The following is a 26,838-nucleotide window of genomic DNA, read 5'->3' as shown; positions in this document are numbered from 1 at the left end:
GTAAACCTGGCGTGATTTATATTAATAACATCGAGAATAATACCGTATGTTTACTATTATTCTTTCTGTTCAATGATAATTGCTAAGGAGAAAACAATTAGTGCAATTTCTGATTTGTGGGGTATGAACATCAGACTTAGCCAAAGTTCCCTCTTGCTTTTTCCAATGTTCTTCCTCCCTTCAGTGTATTTATCCCATCTCTCAAGTACGCCACACAATGCGGGGCACCGCTCTCGAGATCTCTCGGAATTTCTCGCGAGAAATAGTGCCTACGCTAGTCTCGAGAAATCTCAAGAAATTTCAAAACTTCGTCTCGGACTGCCCATCACTACAAGTAAGTATAAAATGGCGAGAAGATTCTCGTGATGAAGAGATAGAGGCCAAATTTTCTGAAGCTCTGGTTATCGCTCGACTTTGAGTCATGTGAGACGAATGGAAAAGAGTTGATTGGTTAGAAGGATCATAGACTCGATCACGGAGGGTAATGACACTGATAATGACTTAGGAGACGATTGATACCCTCATTGTTTATTGATTTACAGGTAATGGACGTATGAGCAGAAGAAGTTGCAGTTCTGGTAGCAAATATATGATTATGAAGATGCTTAAGTTGATTCACAGGAGCTTGCAGACTCAAAAATCAAAGGAAAAGTTTTTATACATTGCTAATCGAAATCTCCGCATATCGGTAATTGACTATTGCGTGTCTTGAGTTATGGCGTGTCCGTTACACGGAACACCATCTGTATTTTTGCATTTCCGTCTGTATTTCACTCTGAGTTCATATCATCATCCTATTTTAAAACACTATAGATTCGATAATTCGAATATTTCGTTTCTGTTAAACGTAATTATTTTACAGTGCTTCTTTTCTGTTCCCACAGGAGTGGCACATGCTGATGAATTAGGCTATATCTTTGATTTTGGTGTGGCAGTTGATCCGACGTCTGCTATGGTAGTTTACGAAATGGTCAAGATGTGGACAAATTTTGCCAGGACTGGGTAAGTAGGTTTTGAAGGAATTCTGTTAGTACAAGTAATACAGATTGAATGTATGACGCCAAGCCAATTAATCCTCAGTATTTCAGTAATGAAAGAAACCAGCTGTATTGTTGTTGTCATGCTCGTCGTCGAGTCATCCGCTTATCGATTAGTTTGATGCTGCTCTCCATCAGTTTTGTTCAGGCCTTTTCATTTCTGCGGAGCTACTGCATCCTACATATACTCTGCTCTGTCATATTCAAGCTTTGGTCTAACCCTGTCCTTATTTCCCTTATACTCCCTTCAAAAGCTAACAAGTCTCGGGTGTCTCAAAATGTGTGCTATCAATGTATCCCTTCTTCCGGTTAAATTTAGGAAAATCATTATCCTCTCACCAACTCGATTCATGGTCTCTTCATTTTTGACCTGATCTATTCATCTCATCATCGGCATTTCTATGCAGACTTCTCCTTTTTCTTTCTTTCTTTCTTTCAGTCATTCATTAATTTTTTTCCTACTCTACTAACGAATTCACTTCCATACAATGGCCGTTTCACACAGAAGTGTTGTATAGTTATATAAACATGAAGAAGTCCTCCAGATGGTCATTTTCAGTTTAATTGGATAGGATGTACAGACCGCTGTTTCAACATCTAATCATCCTCTACGCTCAGACTCTCAGCAACCTATTATTAGAAAAAGCGCCGATGACCTAGATGTTAGGCCCCTTTAACCAAGAAGCATCATAATCATAAAGCATTATTAGAAAATACTTTATATTGATGAATACTCGCCGAGTCAGTACTTGAAGAAATATTACGCTCACATTTTGAGATAATGTAATCATTTTATTACCATTATGCGATGACATCCATGCATATTCGGTTTTAGTGCTCAAAGAAAAAATCTTGATTCTTGACAACTATGTATAAGACGCGTCAATGGTGAAGTACGAAAAGAACTACTTTCTTCATCCAGGTCTCTTTCCTAATTTTTTTAGATCGGAAATATTGTGTGGTTTCGTCCCAGTTTTATGGAGTTTTGAGACGCGTAGGTTCCGGAGTTTATTCCCGTAGGAGTTCTACCGAACGAGACTGACGTATTTGAGCACCTTCAAGTACCACCATACTGAGCCAGGATCGAACCTGCCAAGTTGGAGCCAGAAGGCCAGCGCCTGAACTGTCTGGGCTGATAACGGGACTCATAGCTGGAAGCAAACCTTCGCCAATCAATAAAGATGCCGATACTGCTGTGAATTTTGAAGCCTTTTTCGCCGAAGCACCTTCAATAGCAAGGGTACAGTAACCATTCATTTCCAATGGAGCATTATACGTGGCAGGATTTGGTGAACTGTCCTTTTAAACATATCTGTTAGCCCCAGGTTTGTTTTAACGATGAGCTGATCCACTGTAGCGTGCGTCGCAAGCCGAAATTCCCCTCTTACACCAATAGCACGAACAGGTGCCCTGCAGTTTCCACTTCAGTTACTTGCAATGATGCCGCTATCCACTCATGATTCACTTTATTCACATCAGCACGCGAACAGTTCACGAACTGCGCTCTTTCAGAAATAGTGTCGCACTTCGCCCTGGAATTATCCCCGTTTTGGAACCTAGATACGTCGTCCCGTTTACCGCTAGCAGTAGTGATTTATGTGCAGACGGCCTATCACACATATTATGAGCCCATCACGACACGTGATATACTTCATGAGACTACGCATTACTTACTTGACATTAAAGTTGATTTTCATGTAATAATCAAGGCCAACGATGCACAGTCACTCAAGAAAGGAATGAGCGATTGGCATTGTGAGAGTTCCTCGCAGGTACACTTTTATAAGAAATAAAGAAGCAAATGATATTACATCAGTGTTGGGACTAGTTTCAGCCACTTTGTGGCCATCTTCAGCCAAATAAAAATTAAACAGATTATGTGATAACTAAAACATATGTATAACAGACACAGATAGTGTTGCAGGAATAATTATAGGTAACATTAAAATACATATAACGAGAAAAATATGGTTATGATCTTCTTGTGACAATATGATGTCTTTAAGTTGACTTTGGACCTCAGGAAAAGTAAATCTGGAAATGATAACCAGAATTAGGAATGAATAAACATACAGAAAATAAATTTAAAAGGAGAAAAATGATTTATGAGACTCACCTCTAATATCTCATGTAGAACAAGCACTGACTTGCTGGAGGAAGCAGGCAGGCCATGTAAAGAGAGGAGAGGATAGGGAACAAACACTGACTTGTTGTAGGAAGCAAGCAGTCTAAACAAATGAGTAGATACGGAGATGAAGGGAAGGTGTTAAAAATGCGGTAGGGGGAGGGGAGGGGAGGGAGAAGGAGAGAAGGGGTGCCTAATGTAGGGCTTAAGGATGCGGAAAGAAAGACTGCTGCTGAACGTGGAATTTAAAGAGATTATAAAAGAAAGAATTATTTTTAACTGAGACATGATTACTAAAGATAGGAATTAAAATGTCAAATAAAATGTTTGATTTCTATGAAATTTTATTTAGATTGAAGTTAGGGTTGAAAAACTGTTCCAAATCGATAAAACGATTTTTCCGTAATACTGAGCAGGGATCTTTTTTGTATAACTTTGAGAATTTTCATGTCTTGGTTGATATTAGTGAACTTTTGGTTAGTATCACCCATGTGCTGTCCCATGGCCGAAAATCTGTTATATTTCAGGGCGTTAACATGCTCTAATTATCTTGTATGGAAGCTCCTACCTGTCTGACTGACATAAGATGCGTTACAATTATTACAATTGAGTCTATAAACACCTGACTTGGTGAACTTATTGCTATGATTAATAGAATTGGTATTGTGTAAAATAGCTGTGTTTCTGTTACAAGTTTTGAAGGCTGTTTTTAAATATATTTTTAATTTGGTAGACTTGTTTATTATTAAACGTAAATATAAAACAATATTAATTTATTTCTTATGATTGCGCTTCAATACGGAACAAAAATTAAATTTATAGCATACATGTACACTTTTATCACAAACAATTGAACCTATTAGATCGCTTGGTGGCCATTATATTTAATGCATCGAGTATGATGGTCTGACACTGTGATTAGTCGGTTCGTGTCCTGTTGGTGGAAAAAGTTTCGACATCGGACGTTCGCCGGCTGGGTAGGAGAGGTCGTGATATAGAATGTATAATCACTATATCGTGTCCCAAAAGCCTGGATTCAATTCCAAACTACTCCATAGCGTTCATATGCAGCGAGGACATATGGCGGTGTTGATAGTGATTCGTCCGTCAGATGGGAACAAGATTCATTGGTCTTATTCGACAAGAGTAGGCTACGTGCCGGCACCGGGTTTCATCCTCTCCTTACATCATTATCATAATCATTCATCCAGACGTGAAGGTATCCCATGCACGTGTATTAGAAAGACCAGCCCCTGGCGAGCCGAACATGTCCTCGGACACTCCCGACACTAAATTCTTCTTCTTCCTCTTCTTCTTCTTCGTTTTGCCTCATGACTGAGGCGTCGTGACTATCGTAATATTCAGCCCTCTAGCCGATGAACCATACTCAAATTTCGCATATGCAGCCTGGCTGCCTACATGCACATGCCCAGTAGCACATTTCACTCTTTGCAGACAGGAACCGCAAAAGCGCCTGTTGTCAGCCGGGTGGCATGACGAATTAGATCCATTTAAAGCAGCTATCATGATAGTGTTCATGGGAATAATAGTGCAGTGAGGTCCCTCTCTCTTCCACACCGCAGTACCACAACCAAAAATCCAGTCATTCTGGTGACGCTTGAGGCTCTCCACTCTTGACCCATCTCGAGCATGAATTGCTCTGTGCATCAAGTCGATACTGATGGCGCTACTGCCCGACATTAGGTTTTCAGTGGATTCCAGTGGCATTTCCTCCACTGAGGGACCACCGCCCTTCCTCAAGGAGCTCATCCGCCCGAAGCCGTTGGCTCCCTGAGGGTGTCAGGTTATTTCTCGCCGCCTAACACTCGGCGTCCCCGCACTAAAAGCCATATGATAAATAAATAAATAAATAAGTAAATAAATAAATAAATAAATAAATAAATAAATAAATAAATAAATAAATAAATAAATGAATGAATGAATAAATAAACAAATAAATAAATAAACAAATAAACAAATAAATAAATAAATAAGTAAATTTGACCTATATATAATGTTTGTAGTTGATATTCACAGGTTTGTATCTACATGAGAGGTGAATTATTTTGTTAATAATTAAAATGAAGTCTGATAAAATATAAAATACGAGGAATACGATGCGATCATTTTGTTTGAGCGACTGTACGTGTATGTTGCAGGCATCCGACGTTAGGTCTAAGCAGCTCTGAGTTTCCCGAGTGGCCAGCGTACAAGACTGACACCGCCTACTACATGAAGATAGACAAGACATTGTCGGTCAAGCAACATTATCGAGAGAAGTATATGAAATTTTGGGAACAGCTCTACCACAACCCTCCGTCAAAATAGCATTGGATGAAAATACGTGGTCCTTGTACTGTAATTAATAAGGAATATTAATCCACAAAATAAAATTCATGTATGCAGAAATATAATACAGAAAAAAATATATACTTAAATTTACTAAACATTTCGATATGAATTTTCAGACAGTTCATTCTTCCTACCAGGTGACTTTTAAATCAACCTTTATATGTTGGAAAAGAAAGTATTATTTTCATATTGGATTCTAGGAATATGTATCTAACCTCGATAGAACACATGTAAACCTATTGAATGTAAATGTTGTGATGACCGCGAAGGAGGACCGCACAGCGACAAATGAGAATATTTAGGCAAGGATTTGAAATTCTTTTAAATATTGTGTTGGACACTCCGATCAGTTGAAGAACTGACATAGTTGCTACTGCATGTCATTTATTGTATCAAACATCAGGAATATACACAAAAATTGTTCTGAGTGTAGACTTTGATATAAATAACTGTGCTTCGCACAGAAACCAAAAGTCGTACTCTTCCACCAACAGGCAAACTTCACAGATATTCTCAGTTAATCAAGTCTTAGTTGTAATATTTCATTCTCATGGTGGCAAGTATACTGTCAACATGTCCTTGGAGCAACGGGTGGGTTTGATCTTGCTCGAATGTTTGTGGTTTGACACACAGGGAAGGTTTGCAGCAGTGTGAAGCATCATTTCCAATTCTCTGCTGCTGATCCTAATAGGTTACAGCTAGCCACGGACATGTAGATATAGACTGGCAATGAGCAGTAGGATTCTGAAGCCGGGAGCGAGCGGCCGGCGTCATCTTACGTCACTGCACTATGTAACTTATTTTGATGATAATAATAAATAAAATCATGAATAAAAATATATAAATAAAATTACTCAAAAACTTAATAAAATTAATAAGCATAATTAACCGAAATGTCCGTAGTATGGGCGCCAGAGTTCACCAGAATGGATCCCTCGAATTTAGATAAGAGCATGATAAAATTTATATCCCAGGGCGTGTACATAATGCTGCGTACTGGTACATCTGCTGCAGGCCTTACCTAACCTCCTGAAAACGACTAATTAGGTAGGAACTGCACCTAGGTTTATCAATAACACTGATTCTAAAATAGCTAACTATATTCTGAACAAATTCCGTGCATGAGCACCTCATCAACATACAACATTATACATATAATGCACACATAAAATATTGCTGGAAGACTCCATATTTACAACAACAACAATAATAATGAAACTCGTGGGAAAACGAAAGCGAGAACTAAGTTACCATTTGTAAATAGTCCGATGAACAATGTACATGTATGAAGATAAATACCCTTCACTGTCTCTATCAATTCGACTTACCGATTCTCATAATCGGCAGTTATCACATCACACAGATACTGTACCTTGTACTACTGTGTTCACATATTTTAACACTTGTTGTAAAGATATATACACACGTCTGTCGATCCTCAACATAAATTTATGGAAAGTCTGAGATAGCTTTCACCAACATATAATGCTAGGCCGCCACAAGTGCTACAATACTTAATGCGCAAGCACTCTCCACAATCAGCCACTTTCCACGAACGTAACTAGACTACGCTCCACGAACGTTTGAAGTCCAGTCCATTGCAGCCGTGTCACTCCAGTACCGTGTATCAGCACCACTTCCTTCCCGTACAGTACCTCAGTTGTAGTTGTAGTTGTAGTTATCTTCCTTCTCGTTCCTTTACAAGCACCTCTACAATCACCCTTACAATGTTCCTTACAATGTCCCCGGTTGCCGCCGTATCATCAACCTTTGTAGACATCAACATCCCCCTCCTCTCAGATGAGACGTCTTGATTGGTGCTTGCCCACCAATCATGAGTGAACCTCTTGTCAAGACCAAGCCCTGAACTTCTCCTTTCTCCCAAGAGATAAACAAACACTCGGGAGTTTTACATGAATCACCAAACTTTCCTAATACAACAACAAGCTCATCTCATCAGGCTGGGATATATACATGACTCATGAATTTCCCGACACAAGTACATCACAACAGACACTGGGGTAGCCATATGACGCATTCAAATTACCAGAGTTATTAAAGCAATGTTTTCCCACTCATGCAAAACAAATTACTCATACCTACATATGTGGATATCTTCCAGCTTACCAATATAAATGGCAAAGTATACAAATGAAATAATAATAATAATAATAATAATAATAATAATAATAATAAATCGAATACTGACAATAATATCTCTACCTTCTACATATAATTCGGGGGTGTGATATATGTACTATCACATAACGCCCCCTTGGTGAATCGATGATATCACATATTATGATTCACCATGAAACAGAACTTCATACATAACCTTATAATGACATAACTAAACACATAATTTACTGTAATAATGATATATACATTGCGTCTACTGCATTGTATTCGCACACACGAAATACAATTTGTCCAGACAATAATAATAATAATAATAATAATAATAATAATAATAATAATAATAATAATAATAATAATAATAATAATAATAATAATATGGCTATATACACACAACTCTGATTGTTTCACATACCATTGAACACAATCCCTTCTTGCTACTGTACACATACATTAAAATTGATAATATATACATCCAAGGTGCAGATCCTATCTCTTATATCTGCGAAGGCTATAGATATTAAATGTCCCAATGACTTAGTCGTCAGAAGTTAGAAGCTGATAAGCACACTTGCCTATTCTACTGTCCACAGTATATGGACCCTGATACAATGAAAAAACTGTACATAAACTTAACATCAGCATCGATAAGCGAGGAATGCGTACCGTAATAAAATCCGAACACATCTCTAATACAATCTATCTCACACACAAACATTCATCCCATTTGGTCACACAAGAATTATACAAACTTTCATTCGGAACATTCATAAAAAAGAAATCCCTCTTTCTGAAATGCGCGGGAATCTCACTACGTTTACTCTTCCACAAAACCATAATTAATGCAAGCAAACAGATCACATACTTTTTCACACATTCCACATCGCTATCACTCAGCACGTCATTCAAATCATTCACACAACTCTCAGCATTAAATAAAACATTACACACTCGCTTGGATAGACTTTCTTTCATCTCACGCACACTTCCATTCTCAAACACGCTCACACTATTATTGAAATTCTTACCATAATACACTTTGAAATTGCTGTCATTACTACTTAATGACCCAACAATTAATCCATCTTCATCACCTTCCATATCAGCTCCTACTTGCACCACTTTCATGCCAACAACACTGCTACTTTCGACTCTCTTATCAGAAGTTTCATTAATCTCAAAGTCACCATTTTCACACATAATGGACCTAACTTTACTCTCCTCACGTACACTTAAATCAACAAAAACATCCTCATGATGTGAACTCCGTGAACACTCTTCACTCACAAAACAACCTTTATCAACTTCACAAAAAACTTCACCTTCAATTTCAGAAACTTCCACAAGATTATCGATCGCAACACCGCTATTACCATCACCACTAGCACAAAGTAAGTCATCCGACACAGCTTTCTTACCTTCATCACGCCCCCTATTCTCAAAATCTCCCTGAACACAAAACACATGGTCATATAATAATTCCTCTTTCACGTCTACCTCGTAACTTACCTGTTTCATCACGTGAATAGGAATTTCGGTATCGGACTGCCTATCTGACCCAACTAAGAAGTCCGATTCCGGTTTAAATTACTTGACGTAGCTTGTTCACTGTTAGCATGTCTCTGCACTTGATCTGTAGGTCTTTGATCCGTACGCCCCCTACTTTCTGATTCCCCTTGATTAGGTCTTCTGCCATAATATTCCTGGTGATTACCTCCTCGGTTAGAGTGTCTGTTTCCCCTCCCGGAATTACCACCCTGATTCCCTTGCCTAGAATGACTGAAATTCTGATTATTCCTATCTCCTGCTACCTGATTACCTTGGCTCCCATTATCCCCGCAATTCCTACCTTCACTTTGCCTAGTCCTCCCCTGCCCTTCCAAAGCATCAAACCTCTCTAACAGCTGCTCTAATTCCTTGATCGTAACAATATTCTGCATACATGCAGCTAATCCGACCTTCTCAGGAAAATGCCTCAACATCTGGCGGACTGTATCTCTCTCCGATGCTAGACCTTCAATATTCTGGCTGATCAGAACATGCGCCAAGAAATACTCCGTCATAGATACACCTTCCTGAGGTCTATATTTGCCAAATAGCACGCGATCTCTTTCCCTTCCCTGAAAAGCTTCACTCCAAAATTTAGAACTAAATTTCTCCCTAAATTCCTCCAAACTCGAAATACCCTGTCTGTAAACTTGAAACCAAGATCTCGCTTCTCCAACAAATGCAACATCCAACAGCTCATCAACCATACTCCAATCAATCAAACCATCGTCAAGATTCTTGGAAAACCGTTTCTCCACCGTTTTCAAGAATTCCATCGGATTAAACTGCCGACCATTAAACTTGGGTAATTCAGAGTCCTTCGTACAAGATACGTACCTATTACATATACTGCTACCTACTTGGATTTGACTGATCTCCTGTCTTAACTTCACATGACATGATTTAATTCCTTCTTCCACTACCATTCTGGCATTTCCTTCTATTGACTTGAGGTCATCTTTTACCGACTTAAGGTCTTTCTCCAATTTCTCATTCTTTTCATCTATACGCTTCGCTAAAACGTTCTGATTGGATTTAATTCTATCTATTTCTTCGACTTTATCTTCCACTATTTTTATTCTCTTATCACATTCCCTGCTGTTTTCCACAAATTCCTTCCTAACTACATTAAATCGACATTCAATTTTCTCAGTCAATTCCAAGCATTGAGCTTCTACCTTATTATTGACTTCCTGAATTTCCCTGCTTTGATGGTCAAACTTCTGGTTTAATTTATCTATTCTGCCATTCACAGCACTGCTTAAACTATCAATTTTGCTAGACAATTCAGCACTCACTAAATTTAATTCCTTACTCTGATTCTCAATCTTACTAGACAGTTCCGTACTAACTGAATTTAATTCACTATTAATACTGTATATTTCATTGCTTAAAAAACTCAATTCACTCTTCAACTCTTTACTCTGACTATCAATCTTGCTAGACAACTCAACATTATTATTATCGATTTTACTGGACAATTCAACATTATTATTATCGATTTTACTGGACAATTCAACATTATTATTATTATCGATTTTACTGGACAGTTCAACATTATTATTATTATCAATCTTACTGGACATTTCATTAAATAGCGATTTAATCATACTAAAAGTTAAAGCCTCCCCTTGAACCGTTTCTTTAACAACCCCTACGTGCTGAGTTTGAGACGGGTTACTCGGTTCCTCACCCATCGTTGCCAATAGATCCTTCCCACTATCAGCCATTTTGCTACTCTTACTTAAACTAGATAAACTCAATGTGGTGGAATTCTTTTGCCTTCTCTTCTCCTGATTCTTAGTACCAGCAACTTTAAAAACCTCTCTACTTCTCAATTTTATAATACTGGACTCGCTACAACATTTCTTCATACTCCAAAATACACATGAAACATATAAAACACTTCACTGACATAGTTCGCAGAATTCCAACCACACCTGACAAGTGCACCTACGCTTATAAGCCTAACAGATGTACCAATCATTCAGCCACACGTTGGGAAGCCAATTGTAACTTATTTTGATGATAATAATAAATAAAATCATGAATAAAAATATATAAATAAAATTACTCAAAAACTTAATAAAATTAATAAGAATAATTAACCGAAATGTCCGTAGTATGGGCGCCAGAGTTCACCAGAATGGATCCCTCGAATTTAGATAAGAGCATGATAAAATTTATATCCCAGGGCGTGTACATAATGCTGCGTACTGGTACATCTGCTGCAGGCCTTACCTAACCTCCTGAAAACGACTAATTAGGTAGGAACTGCACCTAGGTTTATCAATAACACTGATTCTAAAATAGCTAACTATATTCTGAACAAATTCCGTGCATGAGCACCTCATCAACATACAACATTATACATATAATGCACACATAAAATATTGCTGGAAGACTCCATATTTACAACAACAACAATAATAATGAAACTCGTGGGAAAACGAAAGCGAGAACTAAGTTACCATTTGTAAATAGTCCGATGAACAATGTACATGTATGAAGATAAATACCCTTCACTGTCTCTATCAATTCGACTTACCGATTCTCATAATCGGCAGTTATCACATCACACAGATACTGTACCTTGTACTACTGTGTTCACATATTTTAACACTTGTTGTAAAGATATATACACACGTCTGTCGATCCTCAACATAAATTTATGGAAAGTCTGAGATAGCTTTCACCAACATATAATGCTAGGCCGCCACAAGTGCTACAATACTTAATGCGCAAGCACTCTCCACAATCAGCCACTTTCCACGAACGTAACTAGACTACGCTCCACGAACGTTTGAAGTCCAGTCCATTGCAGCCGTGTCACTCCAGTACCGTGTATCAGCACCACTTCCTTCCCGTACAGTACCTCAGTTGTAGTTGTAGTTGTAGTTATCTTCCTTCTCGTTCCTTTACAAGCACCTCTACAATCACCCTTACAATGTTCCTTACAATGTCCCCGGTTGCCGCCGTATCATCAACCTTTGTAGACATCAACATCCCCCTCCTCTCAGATGAGACGTCTTGATTGGTGCTTGCCCACCAATCATGAGTGAACCTCTTGTCAAGACCAAGCCCTGAACTTCTCCTTTCTCCCAAGAGATAAACAAACACTCGGGAGTTTTACATGAATCACCAAACTTTCCTAATACAACAACAAGCTCATCTCATCAGGCTGGGATATATACATGACTCATGAATTTCCCGACACAAGTACATCACAACAGACACTGGGGTAGCCATATGACTCATTCAAATTACCAGAGTTATTAAAGCAATGTTTTCCCACTCATGCAAAACAAATTACTCATACCTACATATGTGGATATCTTCCAGCTTACCAATATAAATGGCAAAGTATACAAATGAAATAATAATAATAATAATAATAATAATAATGATAATAATAAATCGAATACTGACAATAATATCTCTACCTTCTACATATAATTCGGGTGTGTGATATATGTACTATCACAACTATCCCGATCCATTAATGTAAAGTAGTAGCCGAAAGTGGAATATTGCACAGAAGAAAATTAAAATAATTAAAAGCACATCGAGATAATAACAATCATACTGATTAATTAGACTTATTGGCTCCTTTATTTTACTGTTTAAAAAAAAGAAACATTGGTATATCAATTTAAAAGTGCTTAAAAATCGCCATCCTCTTAAGACTGATCTATGGTCAGAACTGTTTCCATTCAACTCTCTTACAGTATGATTCACACGTATTTTCAAGAACAGTGATGAAATTATGGTAATAACGCGATAAACATGCGTGTTCATTGGCTTTAGATCTAAAGCATGTGAGCTTAACCTTGAAAACAATTTTTTTCATACAAATGAGGTCTGGCTTCATTAGGTATATTCCCTTTCATGACTGAGCTTAAAACATTACATGTATTCTCTCTACAATAGATCTCAATTAGTTTTCACACATGATCAACATATTTCCTAGGAACATAGAGATTACCCGTATTCTTCAATGAAACGAATGGATAAGGATTTTCTTTTTGTACAGCTGCTTCCTTACAAGTATCGCATTGTAGAGAACTGACATCTTTACCACAAATCCTGAGATATATTCAATAGTATTCTGTGATAATAAAGCTAAGACGTCTCGATTTATGCAAGCTTACTAATCCTTCCACTCTAATTTAAACAGTAATTTTTTTCCTTACAACATATCCTTAAAGAATACAAGAGACCGAGACCACTATTATTTAATTAATAATATAACCAAAACAAAAACTCAACATTTTTTTATGTTGCAGTAACATTATTATTATTATTATTATTATTGATGTTTTATCCATTTAGGAAGGCTCGGCTTATGTCGGTAACATAATGGACTGATTCGGCCTAAGCAAGGAGTCCCCCTCTTGATTATGAAACTAAACAGATATATACAAATTATTACAGCAGATTATTATTATTATTATTATTATTATTATTATTATTATTATTATTATTATTATTATTATTATATCAATTTAGGAAGGCTCGGTGACAACAGAAATAATTACAACATATATATTTATACAATAAATACAAACAACTTCAAACAACTTGTTATATCCCTGTTTCGGGAATCTGTTCTTCAGTATTACTGGAACTGGGGTCTGGAACTTCATGAGTAAGTCAGAGGAAAAGTCGTTCCTAGGAACTTTCTCACAATGTGGCAGGTGCTCAGGAGGTTGGCTTTCTGTACTTCAACATATGTGTGATGTAAATAAATCAATCAATGAATATTCAAGATAAACTTAAATATTATAATTGAGCGGTCCGCCTATTCAATACAATATATAATTTATTAATATCTAGGACATGTTTCGTCCCCTAAGGGACATCATCAGCTAATAACAAATTAGCATTAATATATCAGTAATAAATATTAAAACTGGAAAGACACATTAAAATGTTTGACAATTTGTGATGTTTGGGACATCACTGAATGTTTTTAATTATTGAACTATACAGGGTGTTAGGTGTATACCTGCAGATATTTCTTCTAGCAATAGAGAACGATGTGACGAACCACTATATATCAAACTTTTAATAATTCTCGGAAGTTATTTTCGAGAGCAAAGAGATACGATGTTTTTAGAATAGGTAGTATGCCTTGTTCTTGTGAATGAATAGCTTCCCTTTGAGAACAGGCGAGTCACGCGCCATGCGTGCCAAACTGGTTTCTGTTTATGTTTACGTGCAACACTGAACGCTACCTATGCAATGCACGAGATGTTACGTAACATACTTGTCAAACTGGTTTTATGTTTAAGAGCAACAGAGCTACGATAACAGCTGAAAGTAGCTACTACAGTAGCGTATGCCTTGTTACGTTACATTCTCGCCAGACTGGTTTCGTAGTTGTCAGTATTCAGTTTCCGTCTTAGGGGCTTCAGACAACCCTGGTCATCGGTTTCGGACCCTGGAGATGTACCGAATTCTCAGCGTTAATACTGGTTCATTTGCTGTTATGTCCTTTAAGGGATTGGGATATGTGTGGTCATCAGCCCCGTGGTCTAGTGAGTATGGAAATGACCTGAAAACCTGAATCGGTGCGGGACCTGTACGAGCGTGTGATATAATTATTGGTTGGGATAGGCGCACCGGGACGTGAAATACAGTAGATCCCCGTTGTGCATTGCTTAAAGGTAGAAGAAAGATGGCAGGTCCTTAGGCCAACGAAAGCAGTCATGGGATGCCCATATGAGTAGCATCGGAATTGAATTATCGAAACACATCGAACGTTTAGTTTCAAAGGAATATTGGACATGTTATACAACTAAATAAATTAAACGTACCTACATTTCGTGCCTCCTTCCGGGCTGAGTGGCTCAGGCGGTTGAGGTGCAGGCCTTTTGACTCCAACTTTACAGGTTCGAACCTGGCCCAGTCCGGTGGTATTTGAAGGTGCTCAAATACTGTAGGTCAGCCTCGTGTCGGCAGATTGTCTGGTACATAAAAAGAACTCGTGCGGGACTAAATTCGGGCAACTCAGCGTCTCAGAAAACAGTACAAGTAGTTAGTGGGACTAAAGCACTTAACGTTATTATTATTATTATTATTATTATTATTATTATTATTATTATTATTATTATTATTAGGTCATTAAAAGCTGAAATACGTGGAAGAAAATAGTAAAATATGCGTGGTTTAAGAGGAAACAAGATGAAATGTATGTCACGTGAGTTAGCATCGGTCGCAGTAGTTACCTACAGATTACTATGCGTAAAACGAGAACCAGGTCAAGCTCGTGGGGATGAGTCAGCTGTAATCTCGTATTGTGCATAAACATCAAACATACACATCAACAAATATAAGAAACATAAACAAGGTTACACGTTAGAGACATGTAGCTATTAACCTGAACGCCAGGCCGACGGTCGCTTTCATGAGTACAGATGAGTTATCAAATTATACACAATCCACAGATATCGAACATATCTAAGAAGATTCCGCCACAACTATATTACATTTTACTATGATGGTGCTAATAACAAATCGCAGCAGCTATTGGCTTTACGTCGCACCTACACAGATAGGCCTTATGGCGACGATGGGACTGGAACGGGCTAGGACAGGGAAGGAAGCGGCCGTGGCCTTAATTAAGGTACAGCACCAGCATTTGCCTGATGTGAGAATGGGAAACCACGGAAAACCATCTTCTGGGCTGCCGAGAGTGGGGTTCGAAACCACTATCTCCCGAATAATGGATACTGGCCACACTGAAATGAAATGTCGTGTGGCTTTTAGTGCCGGGAGTGTCCGAGGACAAGTTCGGCTCGCCAGATGCAGGTCTTTTGATTTGACTCCCGTAGACGACCTGCGCGTCGTGATGAGGATGAAATGATGATGAAGATGGCACATACACCCAGTTCCCGTGCCAGCAAATTTAACCAATTAAGGTTAAATTTCCGACCTTCCCGGGAATCGAACACGGTACCCCTGTGACCAAAGGCCAGCACGCTAACCATTTAGCCATGGAGCCAGACTTAAGCGACTGCAGCTTTCGAGCTCGGTAAATCGCAGCAGATTACGCTACTGCGTGTTGAGATGATGTCGGTAGAATACAGTATACCTGTTAAAACATAAGGCTGCAGTAGAAGAAGAGGAAGAAGAAGGTAACGAGAGCCACATAGTCAAGCAGCACACAGCTGAACAAAGTGCACATTAGTGACACAGACATAAGAGTGGCGTGGTCGCGGGAACTACAGTCGCATTCGTAACCCTCTGTTGTAGAAAAATAATGAACTAACATACAGTACGGGCTCCGTAATTCCAGGTGGACGGTAACAAGAATATCTCGAATAGAAAAGTACGGATTTACGAACGTACACGAAAACGCTTGTGAACAACATAATGTACCTATGTTAAACATTACAGTACAACAGTTTAGAAAACAAAAACATACAGATTGCATTAAAAGAAATGTTAAACTTTCTTTTGTAAATTAACAAAACACTCTAGGCAATCTTCTTAAGTTAAATGTTAACTTATAGTTCCTATTTCAGTAATGATGAATATAAAACGATTATTTTATTGAATATTTATACGTGACGACGACGACGACGACGACGACGACGATGATGATGATGATGATTGCTGTCTTAATGTCATCGGCCCTGAAAAACGCAAAGTGTCCTATGTTTTAACTCGTAGGGAATAAGAAACAAAATATAAACTGCTGGAAGCCTTTCCCAATAGATTCATGAAGGGCGACCCGTGTTCTGTTCTGCCACACGATACAGTAGCAGCATATAATGGTATTCGTGGTATTCATACACTGGCATTATTCAAATACTACTACTGATGCTACTACTACGAAGTAACTCGCGAACTAGTTCGGACGATAATTCGCATCTCTGACAGCTGTTATTCAGGTCAAGGTCAGACAGACCGGTTTCATGTAGGGGTGGGGAACCCGTCCAGCCACATTTCCGTCGCTAGGAACCGCAGACAACGGGCATGTGACAGGTCTAGTGCTTTTGTCGAACTGCTTACGTGGAATATTCTCCCACAGTGCGATTTCAATATCATGGTCTTTTGGGAGTACATCTCGCCGTATGCAGAAACAACCCGTGTTGACGTGTACGTAAATAAAGTTTATTGCGTCAACGAAAGAATGCATGGGTTAGAATTTCAAAGTGAGTGGTATCGGAATTGAAATGTCAAAACACATTGAACGTTTTACTTCATACCAGTAAGGGACATGTTATAAACATAAATTAATTAAACGTACCTTCCTTTCGTGCTTCCAACCGAAGAGAACATGTTTAAATGTAAATGAGAACCTTCTAGCTTACTGCTGATTTTGCAGTGCCTATTCAACGTATCAAAACAAACGTTGCCAGGCTGAGTGGCTCAGACGTTTCAAGCACTGGTTTCATGAACTTACCAGGCTGGATCCTGGCTCAGTCCGCTGGTATCTGAAGGTGCTCAAATACGACCGCTTCTGATCGGTAGATTTACGGGCACGTTAAAGAATACCTGTGGGCAAAATTCCGACATCGCGCGTCTCCATTGGCACGTGAAGATTTATTATTATTATTATTATTATTATTATTATTATTATTGGGCGAGTTGGCCGTGCGATTAGCTTGCATCCGTCGAAAAGCCACTAACAATATTATTATAAAAACTGTGTTAGTCTATTATTACTGACTATTATGAAAATAAAAGATAATCCCCCCACTCAAACTTCGTAGCTCGTAATCTGTCAGAAAACACTAAAGAAATAGTGAAGTTTTAACAGGTCCGAATTATTATTAATATTATAATTGCAGACATGTCTCCGAAATTACCGAAGCATGTACTTACAAATTGTTTTACGTCGCACCGACACAAATAGGTCTTACGGCGACGATGGGAGAGAAAAGGGATACAAGTGGGAAGGAAGCGTTCGAAGTCTAATAAAGGTACAGTTCCAGCATTTCCCTGATGTGAAAATGGGAAACTACGGAAAACCATCTTCCCGGCTACCGACAGTGGAGTTCGAACCCACTATCACCAGAATACAAGCATACAGCTGCGCGCCCCTAACCGCACGATCAACTTACTCTAAGCTCCCATGCCGGTCTGCGTAGCTCGGACGATAGAGCGCTGGTCTTCTGATCCCACCTTGGCAGGTTCGATGGCGGCTCAGTTCGGTGGTATTTGAAGGTGCTGAAATACGCCAGTCTCGTATCTATGGATTTACTTGAATTTAAAAAAGTACTGCTTTAAAAAAATCTGGCACTTCAGCGTCTTCGAAAACCGTGAAAATTAGTTAGTGGATCGTAAAGATATTAGTAGTAGTAGTAGTAACATTATTATTACGGACGTTTTAATTAAACGGGTCCGTTACATTACCTATCGGCACTTACTGTCCAGTAATTAGTCTTCTGTCCACCTCTGTGGTATAGTGGTTAGTGTGATTAGCTGCCAACCCCCGGAGGCCCGTGTTCCATTCCCAGCTCCGCCACGAAATTTGAAAAGTGGTACGAGGGCTGGAACGGGGTGCACTAAGACTCGGGAGGTCAAATGGGTAGAGGTGGTTCGATTCCCACCTCAGCCATCCTGAAAGTGGTTTCCCGTAGTTTCGCACTTCTCCAGGCAAATGCCGGGATGGTACCTAACTTAAGGCCACGGCCGCTTCCTTCCCTCTTCCTTGTCTATCCCTTCCGATCTCCCCATTCCCCCGCAAGGCCTACACAAGACCCCTGTTCAGCATAGAAGGTGAGGCCGCCTTGGTGAGGTACTGGTCATTCTCCCCAGTTGTATCCCCCGACCCAATGTCTCACGCTCCAGGACACTGCCCTTCAGGCGGTAGAGGTGGGATCCCTCGCTGAGTCCGAGGGAAAACCAACCCTGGAAGGTAAGCAGATTAGGAAAAAGAAGAATAAGCCTTCTATTAGAAATGCCCGGCGGCAATTCCACAGTAGACCGAGCTCGATAGCTGCAGTCGCTTAACTGCGGCCAGTATCCAGTATCCAGGTTCGAACCCCACTGTTGGCGGCCCTGAGGATGATTTTCCGTGGTTTCCCATTTTCACACCAGGCAAATGCTGGGGCTGTACCTTAATTAAGGCCACGGCCGCTTCCTTCCCACTCCTAGCCCTTTCCTCTCCCATCGTCGCCATAAGACCTAATTGTGTCGGTGCGACGTAAAGCATTTAGCAAAAGAAATCCACAGTAGCTATTTTTCCTTCGAGCAATGTTCACCCATGGTTGCAACTGCGGTTTTTGAAATCTGTCTCATTAATAACAATATGACTGAATACTTACAGCCTTTTCTTTCAGTGTCCACCGTCCTTTCATTGACCTGAAAAGTTTGTGAATAAGCATAGACAACTCGCATTGTCTATTGTCAGAAATTCATCGTAGACTGTCGCAATAAGAGCACAGAAATGTTGCGCTCATTTTTCATTTACTTATTAACAATTTCCTTTCATTTTGTCAGCTTTGATCACTGAGTAATGCCATTGACGTCTTATAAATCACACACAACTACACAATACTTTATTCGCACGTATGTGCTGTTGCGTATCTTCGAGGTCACTGTAAGGATCCTGTGTACATTTCACACAGAGTACCCTAGACCGGTTTTCGAGTACAGCAAGTGGCCTGGCACGTGAGTCATCCTCTTCTACTTGCCAAGCCTTTAGGGGAAGTGCACAACAACAGGTGTTGGCCTGCGATAAGAAACAGGTTCAACAAGCCCTAGACTCTGCTACTGTACTTCCACTACGCGTGGACAGAATGACGTAACCGGCGCATCCTGCTACGGCCGTTCAAAACACATTAGGTCCTGAAATATTTGGCTCAGTTACGGGCAAACTAATAGGACGAGATAAAAAGTACATAGCATATATTGTGAGATGGCTTTTTCTTTGCCGACTAGCTTAATATCTGCACGTATACACCTAACACCCTGTATATTTAATTGATAATATGTATATATTTAATCACTGATAGGTCATTTTAAAATGTATATATATAGGGCTTTTATCATCCATTTCAATCATCATTTCATCGCGGCTATAACGTATTCTGAACGAACAAATTATTGGGTAAAGTATTTCAACATCACGCATATTTATAACTTGCAGTAAATTTTCCAATAGCCGTTGTGAGGTGACCAGAGTCAGCAGGCTAATTTCAGCCCAGTTCCAGGAAAAGTACGTCATCGAGATTACGAGAGACATTACCCTCTCCACCTCATGAAGATACAGTTGATACATTATTAACACCCACTTTTCAAACTCGGCTTGGGGACGCTTTATTTCAGCGGGAAAGTTCAGCCTATGCGAATGAACGTAATGAAGCAACGTGATGGATTGACAGCTATACATCGGAGAAGGGATGAGACCTCGAATCTTACTGGACCATGTGATATGGATGAAGGAAGGAGACTTGTGAACCGATAAATACCACCGACAAGGGCTGGAGAGGACATTCATTCGGACAGCCGGACTTTCTCATTTATATACTTATTCATTCTACGTCTACACATCGGAGAAGATTTTAACTTAGTTCACTTCGCATCTGAGTATATTCTACTCAAAAGTTACTCTCATTGGGACTTGTTATCTCAATGACGAGAGGTAGTCAACGGGAGACCGGTTCTGACTGGTATAGGGGAGCAGAGCTTTTATTATGAGTTTAGCTACGCTACTTTTCCGTAATAAGGAAGAATACAAGTGTATTCTCTCCATGAACATAACCCATGGTGGTTTTGCACTTAAAATTAGGACTCATTACGACTTTATGTAAGGAGTACAGTAGGAAGTGCTAAGGACAGGAAATGTGGATGTAGGACTGGAATTCAACAACAGATGAGGCAGCCTGTACGAGAGATCCACCCATCTTCAGCTTCAAGACAACAGAGTCTACATTTGGTGAGCTTATGGCATAAGTTACTGCAAGTCTTCGCGCAACAGTTCATTTTCTTAGAGTTAATTTCATTCACATTATCTTTTGCTTCCGTAAGTTCAGATTTCGTTAATACGCCGTTACGTCACGTTTTTCATCTTAATAAATAGCTGTTTTAATTTATATTTTATGAAATGATTATTAATGATCCTTAAATTCCAAGTTAGTGTACTTAATGATTTGTGTTCCGTTCACCCCACCCCTGGGAGTTTTTTGAGTCTCATTACGTAATTTTATTTATTATTATTATTATTATTAATTATCTACTTTTGTTTTCAAGCCATAAGCTTGAAGACTGGCGCCCTTGGGATACTGTTTCTGGAGAAACAATGACATATCATTTATTTATTTAATATTAAAGTGACCCGCCACGCTATAAATTTGTCATACATCTGTGGGCAAAGTGGGTACGTCACAAATTTAAAAATAAGATCTTCAAATTTTGTTAAAATTGTAAGTCATAAAACAGGTAAAACAGTCAAATTGTCCATATTTCTCTTGTTGATGTTCTTGGAAAATACCAGTTTTGCTTATAAAATCTTAAAATATCATTTGTTGTAAAAAGCACACTTGATTTGTATTCCTTGGTGAAAGATTTGTTAAAACTTCATAAGCATTCCTTAGATGGTATACTAAAATTTAAGTGCTTCAGAATTTAAAGTCAGATCGGGGCCGTGATGGTAAAGTTCTGTGTGGTAATGGATATATAACTTTATCTGAAATAAAATGAAAAAATAATATAAGTGTAAGTAATGTGAAATGGAAGATGAAATAAAAACAATGTAATGTAATAAAATCGTATTACTTACTCATTATTGGTCCCGATGTGCGGAGGACTCACTTCTACCGAGGTAAGTGTGCATCTGCTTTAAAACAAGTACTGATAGTTGCTACGCTGAGCAGGGAGAGTGGAGGGGAAGTAGGAGAGTGTGTCCTAAGTTTAATATTTATTACTTATATATTAATGTTAATTTGTTATTAGCTGATGATGTCCCTTAGGGGACGAAACATGTCCTAGATATTAATAAATTATATATTGTATTGAATAGGCGGACCGCTCAATTATAATATTTAAGTTTATCTTGAATATTCATTGATTGATTATAGTCAATACGGGATTAGTATTACTTGAAATGAAGCTGTTAAAGCTGATCACTTGTAATATGTGTGATGTTGCAGGTTTAATGCGGCCAGAGAGCTGAGCAAGCATTTTGGAATAACACTGGTACATGATATTACTATTGAAACTGTGGTGACTGATTCCATAGGCGTTGTATTTCTATTACCAGTTCTGTGTATATTGATATCTTTGTGGCTACTCTTGTTTGCAGATTGGAGGTGTTTGGACAAACGATTTCTATAAGGAATGCGGATCTTTTTGATTTATCGATTAGAATAATATCTGGCCTATTGTTGCTGAGCGTGACATCGGTTATGACTTCTCGGTCCTATAGAAGTTTGTATGAAGAGTTTTCGAGAACGGGTGGAGGTGTATGTTTCCAATATGCAGTTGATGACTGAAGAAATCCACATTTTACAGAAAGTTTCAAGGGTATGATTTACCTGATCATGTCGGTACTTATAATCGGTGTTGCCAAGTGTGGGTAGCCTGAGATGACGTGCTGTATGTTCTCTGTAGTTCTGGAACAGCGGCGGCAGTTGTTTGAGATACTTGTTGGATCATTCACGATAAATCTAAGGTAGTTACGTGAGCAATTACTTGGATGGCCAGAACAAATCCTTCTGTTTCTGAGAAAAGACCAGGGTAGGTCAGCCAAGCGTGCGACGCAGGTCTGTCGATATGAGGCTGATCCAGTTCATGGGGGTATTTCCCGTGAAGAGGTTTTTTGGTTCCACGTAGCCATATTCGTCTCCTTTGTAGGTGGGGTAGAAACAGGCATTTCTGGCGACGACAGATTGAGAGGTGTATAGTTTATATCAGCTCTGCAAACAGCTTGATGAGAACATGATGTATCAGCTCTTGAGTGGAAATATTGATATCAGATTGCTGTGTAAGTTGACAATGGATAAGAAGCCCCTATCACCTTGTGATCTCGGGAGTGTAAGACGTTCGGTTGCAGATTTAGGGTGGTGTATATGGTACCGGGTGAGTGAAACTACTGTTTTCGTTTGTAACTGCTGAAGTTCTGTTAGGGTCCATTTTATGACGCCAAAGGAGTATGTGAGCAGTGGTATGGCGAACGTATTGACTGCTTTGGTAAGATGTTTAGCTGTCTGTTTTGATGATAGTACTTTGTTGAGGCGTGTTATGTATTGCTGCGTGACATTTCTCTTGATGTCGGCATGTTTCATACGAGTGCTCTGATGAAAACCGAGATATTTGTACTTCTTTCTCCAGCTATTGTATGGATTCGTCGCTTAAACTAGAAGGTGTTCCTCGTGCTGAGTAGGATCCTCTGATGACTGTTTGGGTTCTGCATTTGTCCAATCCAAACCACATGCCTATATCTGAAGAAAACGTCTTGGTCATTGAGAAGAGATGTTGGAGATGGGGTTTTGTAGAGGCATAGAGCTTAATGTCATCCATATAGAGTAGGCGGCTGATTTTGAATAGCTCTTCTCGCTTGTTCTTAATGCTAAGTCCATACCCACTTGTGTTAAGTAGGTAGGATAATGGATTTAATGCCATGCAGAACCATAATGGACTCAGAGAATCCCCTTGTAAGATCCCTCGACGTATTGGTATGGGTCTTGTTGCAACACTGCAGTTTCGTAGAGAAATGTGAAGTGAGGTGTTCCAGTCTCCCATTGCCGTCTTCAGGAAGTGAATGATTGAGGGGTCAACTTTGTATAGTTCCAGAACATGTATGAGCCGAGTGTGTGGTACTGAATCAAAGGCATTTTGATAGTCGGTGAAGCACGTATATAGGTTCCTGGATTTATGGTGTGCTTGTTCCAGGACCACAGTGTCGATAATCAGTTGCTCCTTGCACCCCTTGGTATTCTTCTTGCAACCCTTTTGCTCCTCGGCAATGATGTGGTTTTCCTCGCAGTGTTTCAGAATTCTGTTGGCTGTTATAGATGTAAATATCTTTTATATAGTAGATAGACATATTATAGGACGATACTTTGGTGGATTTGGCAGATTTTCATCTTTTGGTTTCAGGTATGTGATGCCAGTGCACAGGAAAGCTGGGAATGTTGCCGGGTTGTCTAAAAATTTCTGTAAATGTTGAGTCAGGAGGAAATTAGTACATATGAATTTCTTGTAGTAATAATTGTGTATACGACCAATGCCTGGGGCCTTCCAGTTCTGCAGTTTCTTGATGCTCTGTTGTATTTCTCCGATCTGAACAGCCTTGGTTGCCATATGCTTCACCTCCTTAGTTCTATCTTTCAGTTCACTGATCCAATGGGCTTCAGCATTGTGCTCTATTGGGTTAGACCATACTCCCAACCAACAGCTGTGAATTTTTTCTTCACCGGGCGTATTTCCATCTTGTGCTGCATCTTGTGTTCTCTCGTTCAGATTGTTGTAGAACTGTTTCTCATTTCTTTCGAATATTGCGTTCTGTGATTTTCTCTCTGTGGTGTTTTGGTATCTTTTAAGGTGCTTGGATAATGCGGCCAACTTTTGCTTCATTGTTTCGAGGGTTTCTTGTAGTACTGTGCTTCCAGGTTCCTCCAGAGTCTGCCTTGAGCTGATTTTCAGAATTCGAATAATTTTGTTATTTAGGCGTTTCCCTCTTACTCCATTCTTGTATTGCTGCAGGCGATTCACGTCCTGGCGGGTTTGGATGATGCGTTCTTTCAGGCGTTTTGCCCAAGATGGTTCTCTCAATTTTTTCTTGACAGACTTATGGTTAGGCAAAAGTGACTTTCCATTGTTCAATCGTACTGCGGTAAGTGCTGCACATTATATAGCAGTATTGTACCCTGATGAGATAGGCCCTAGTTTCATGATTTGGTTTTTTTGAAGATGAATACAGATATTGAACCCTTTAAGGTCCATATTGAGGGATACCTACCTTCCTTACCTATCAGCAAAGTTCATGAGATCTGTCTCTTGGGTCGTTTCGGGTTCTTCGTCACTTGCTGAGGTAAAGGTAGGGTTCATTAATTCTAATCTATCTACTGGAATGAAAGGTCTATTTAAAAGATTCCTATTTATTCAGGAAATTTCTGAAGTAATTTACTAGGTCAACGGTGTCATAGTCAATTGTGTCCACTGGACACCACAATCATTTTTACATAAATGTCAGAACACTGGTGTGAGACTTTAACGTAATTGCCTGATGGGCATTCTTACTAGAAACCATTGTCTCAATTATTAATCATTTAAGAAAGGAAGGTCTGGAAATCCTTAAATTCGGCTTCCATGTGAGACCACATGTACCATCATAGTGATTCGTTATGGTCCAGCCCTCGTAACACGAACTCTGGACTCTGAGTATAATTAAGGCCGTCCAATCGGTGTGTGCCACACAGTGGTTCTACGGCATGGACCCTTAATTGAATCGATGTGACCTGCGTCTATGTCATGGACCGACATCTAATCTTTTAAGTTACTTTAAAGTCATTGTGGATGATGACCGCAAGGAAATGATGCTACGATGGCATATGGCCCTAATCTAAGTCACTGAGGTTGATGACCCCCTGACCATCCAAGTTTCTAGGCTGAAGGCTAAACACAATTAAGTTACATCGGTTTATGACCAAAGTTCCACTTTACTATCCCCAGCACATTCGCTGCTCAATCAATCAAAGTTCAATAATTACAACAATAGCAATGCTCACAAACTTAGTGGCAGAAAAATCCATTTTCTTCGGATATGTCCCCTTAATCGTTACTTTATTTTTATATTTCCCAGAAACAAACTAAAATTTCCAGAATGCATCTCCAAGTTATTCGCTTGATTAAAGTTATTTCAAAATGCGGTTTCACTGAATTTAATAATTAAATAAATTTAAATGATTTAACGAAATGTTAAAGATCAGTAAATTTTATCTCCGCGGACTCTGGTTTCTTCACAAATTTCTACGCAGCTGTGATGTGAATTCAATATTGCGATGTTTATCTGGCTGGAAAAGAATTTATTACATCATTCATGTCCAGCTATATATCTCGTCTCGTGATATCACACTTAAAAATTCTAATCTAGTCCTAACCGTTATTAACACTTGGATATCCTAATAATCTACGTACAAACCAAACAACTCGCCATATAATTACGATGTCATATCTCGTCATCACTGAATTTTGCACACCCCTCGCAGACAAACCGATCGTCACGACCATCGCTCTATATTTTGGACAACCCTGAAATTGGGTTACTCTGTTCCTTATACTCAAAGTTCGTGATTTCAAATGTTCACTACGTCCCCATTTACAGTATTTCACAATACTTAGACCATTACCGGCTATGAATTTTCAACAAAATCCAGCATTTTAACGTATCCCCTGGCCGAGAATTACAGTACAATCTCAAGTCCACTCCTTTCCCGCTATCATAGCTGAGCTCTCTCATCCCCCCCAAGCTCGCTTGGCAGTTACATAAACCACCCGGTTCGTTCTACCTGACTGACTTCTCAAAATGCTCCCTTTAAACTCTGCCGACATGATTAAACAAATACGATATTCTAACCAACAAAATGCACAGATATGCTTCAAGGTGCCCACACTAATTATACGCGTCGCCAATTATACCGCTATGGATTTCTATGAATTCCTTTCCATTCTCAACATTATAAA

The 26,838-nt window shown here is 39.1% G+C and overlaps 1 protein-coding gene across 2 annotated transcripts in view; it reads left to right on the top strand.

Moving 5' to 3' along the window:
* LOC136866616 (esterase FE4) overlaps positions 1-26,838 on the top strand; it is a 301,969-nt gene that overhangs the window by 149,807 nt on the left and 125,324 nt on the right. The window contains exons 10-11 of one of the 2 annotated variants that reach the window (XM_068226595.1): positions 885-1,002; positions 5,322-5,609. The exons of the other annotated variant lie outside the window; for it this stretch is intronic. Of the exons in view, the coding sequence (XP_068082696.1) occupies positions 885-1,002; positions 5,322-5,490 (287 nt within the window). The 3' untranslated portion in view covers positions 5,491-5,609. Of the gene's footprint in view, positions 1-884; positions 1,003-5,321; positions 5,610-26,838 lie in introns of those variants that run through there. 2 annotated transcript variants of the gene reach the window in all.

The sequence above is a fragment of the Anabrus simplex genome, chromosome 1, assembly GCF_040414725.1.
Source record: "Anabrus simplex isolate iqAnaSimp1 chromosome 1, ASM4041472v1, whole genome shotgun sequence".
NCBI lineage: Eukaryota > Metazoa > Arthropoda > Insecta > Orthoptera > Tettigoniidae > Anabrus > Anabrus simplex.
This window is presented reverse-complemented; position numbering and strand designations above follow the sequence as displayed.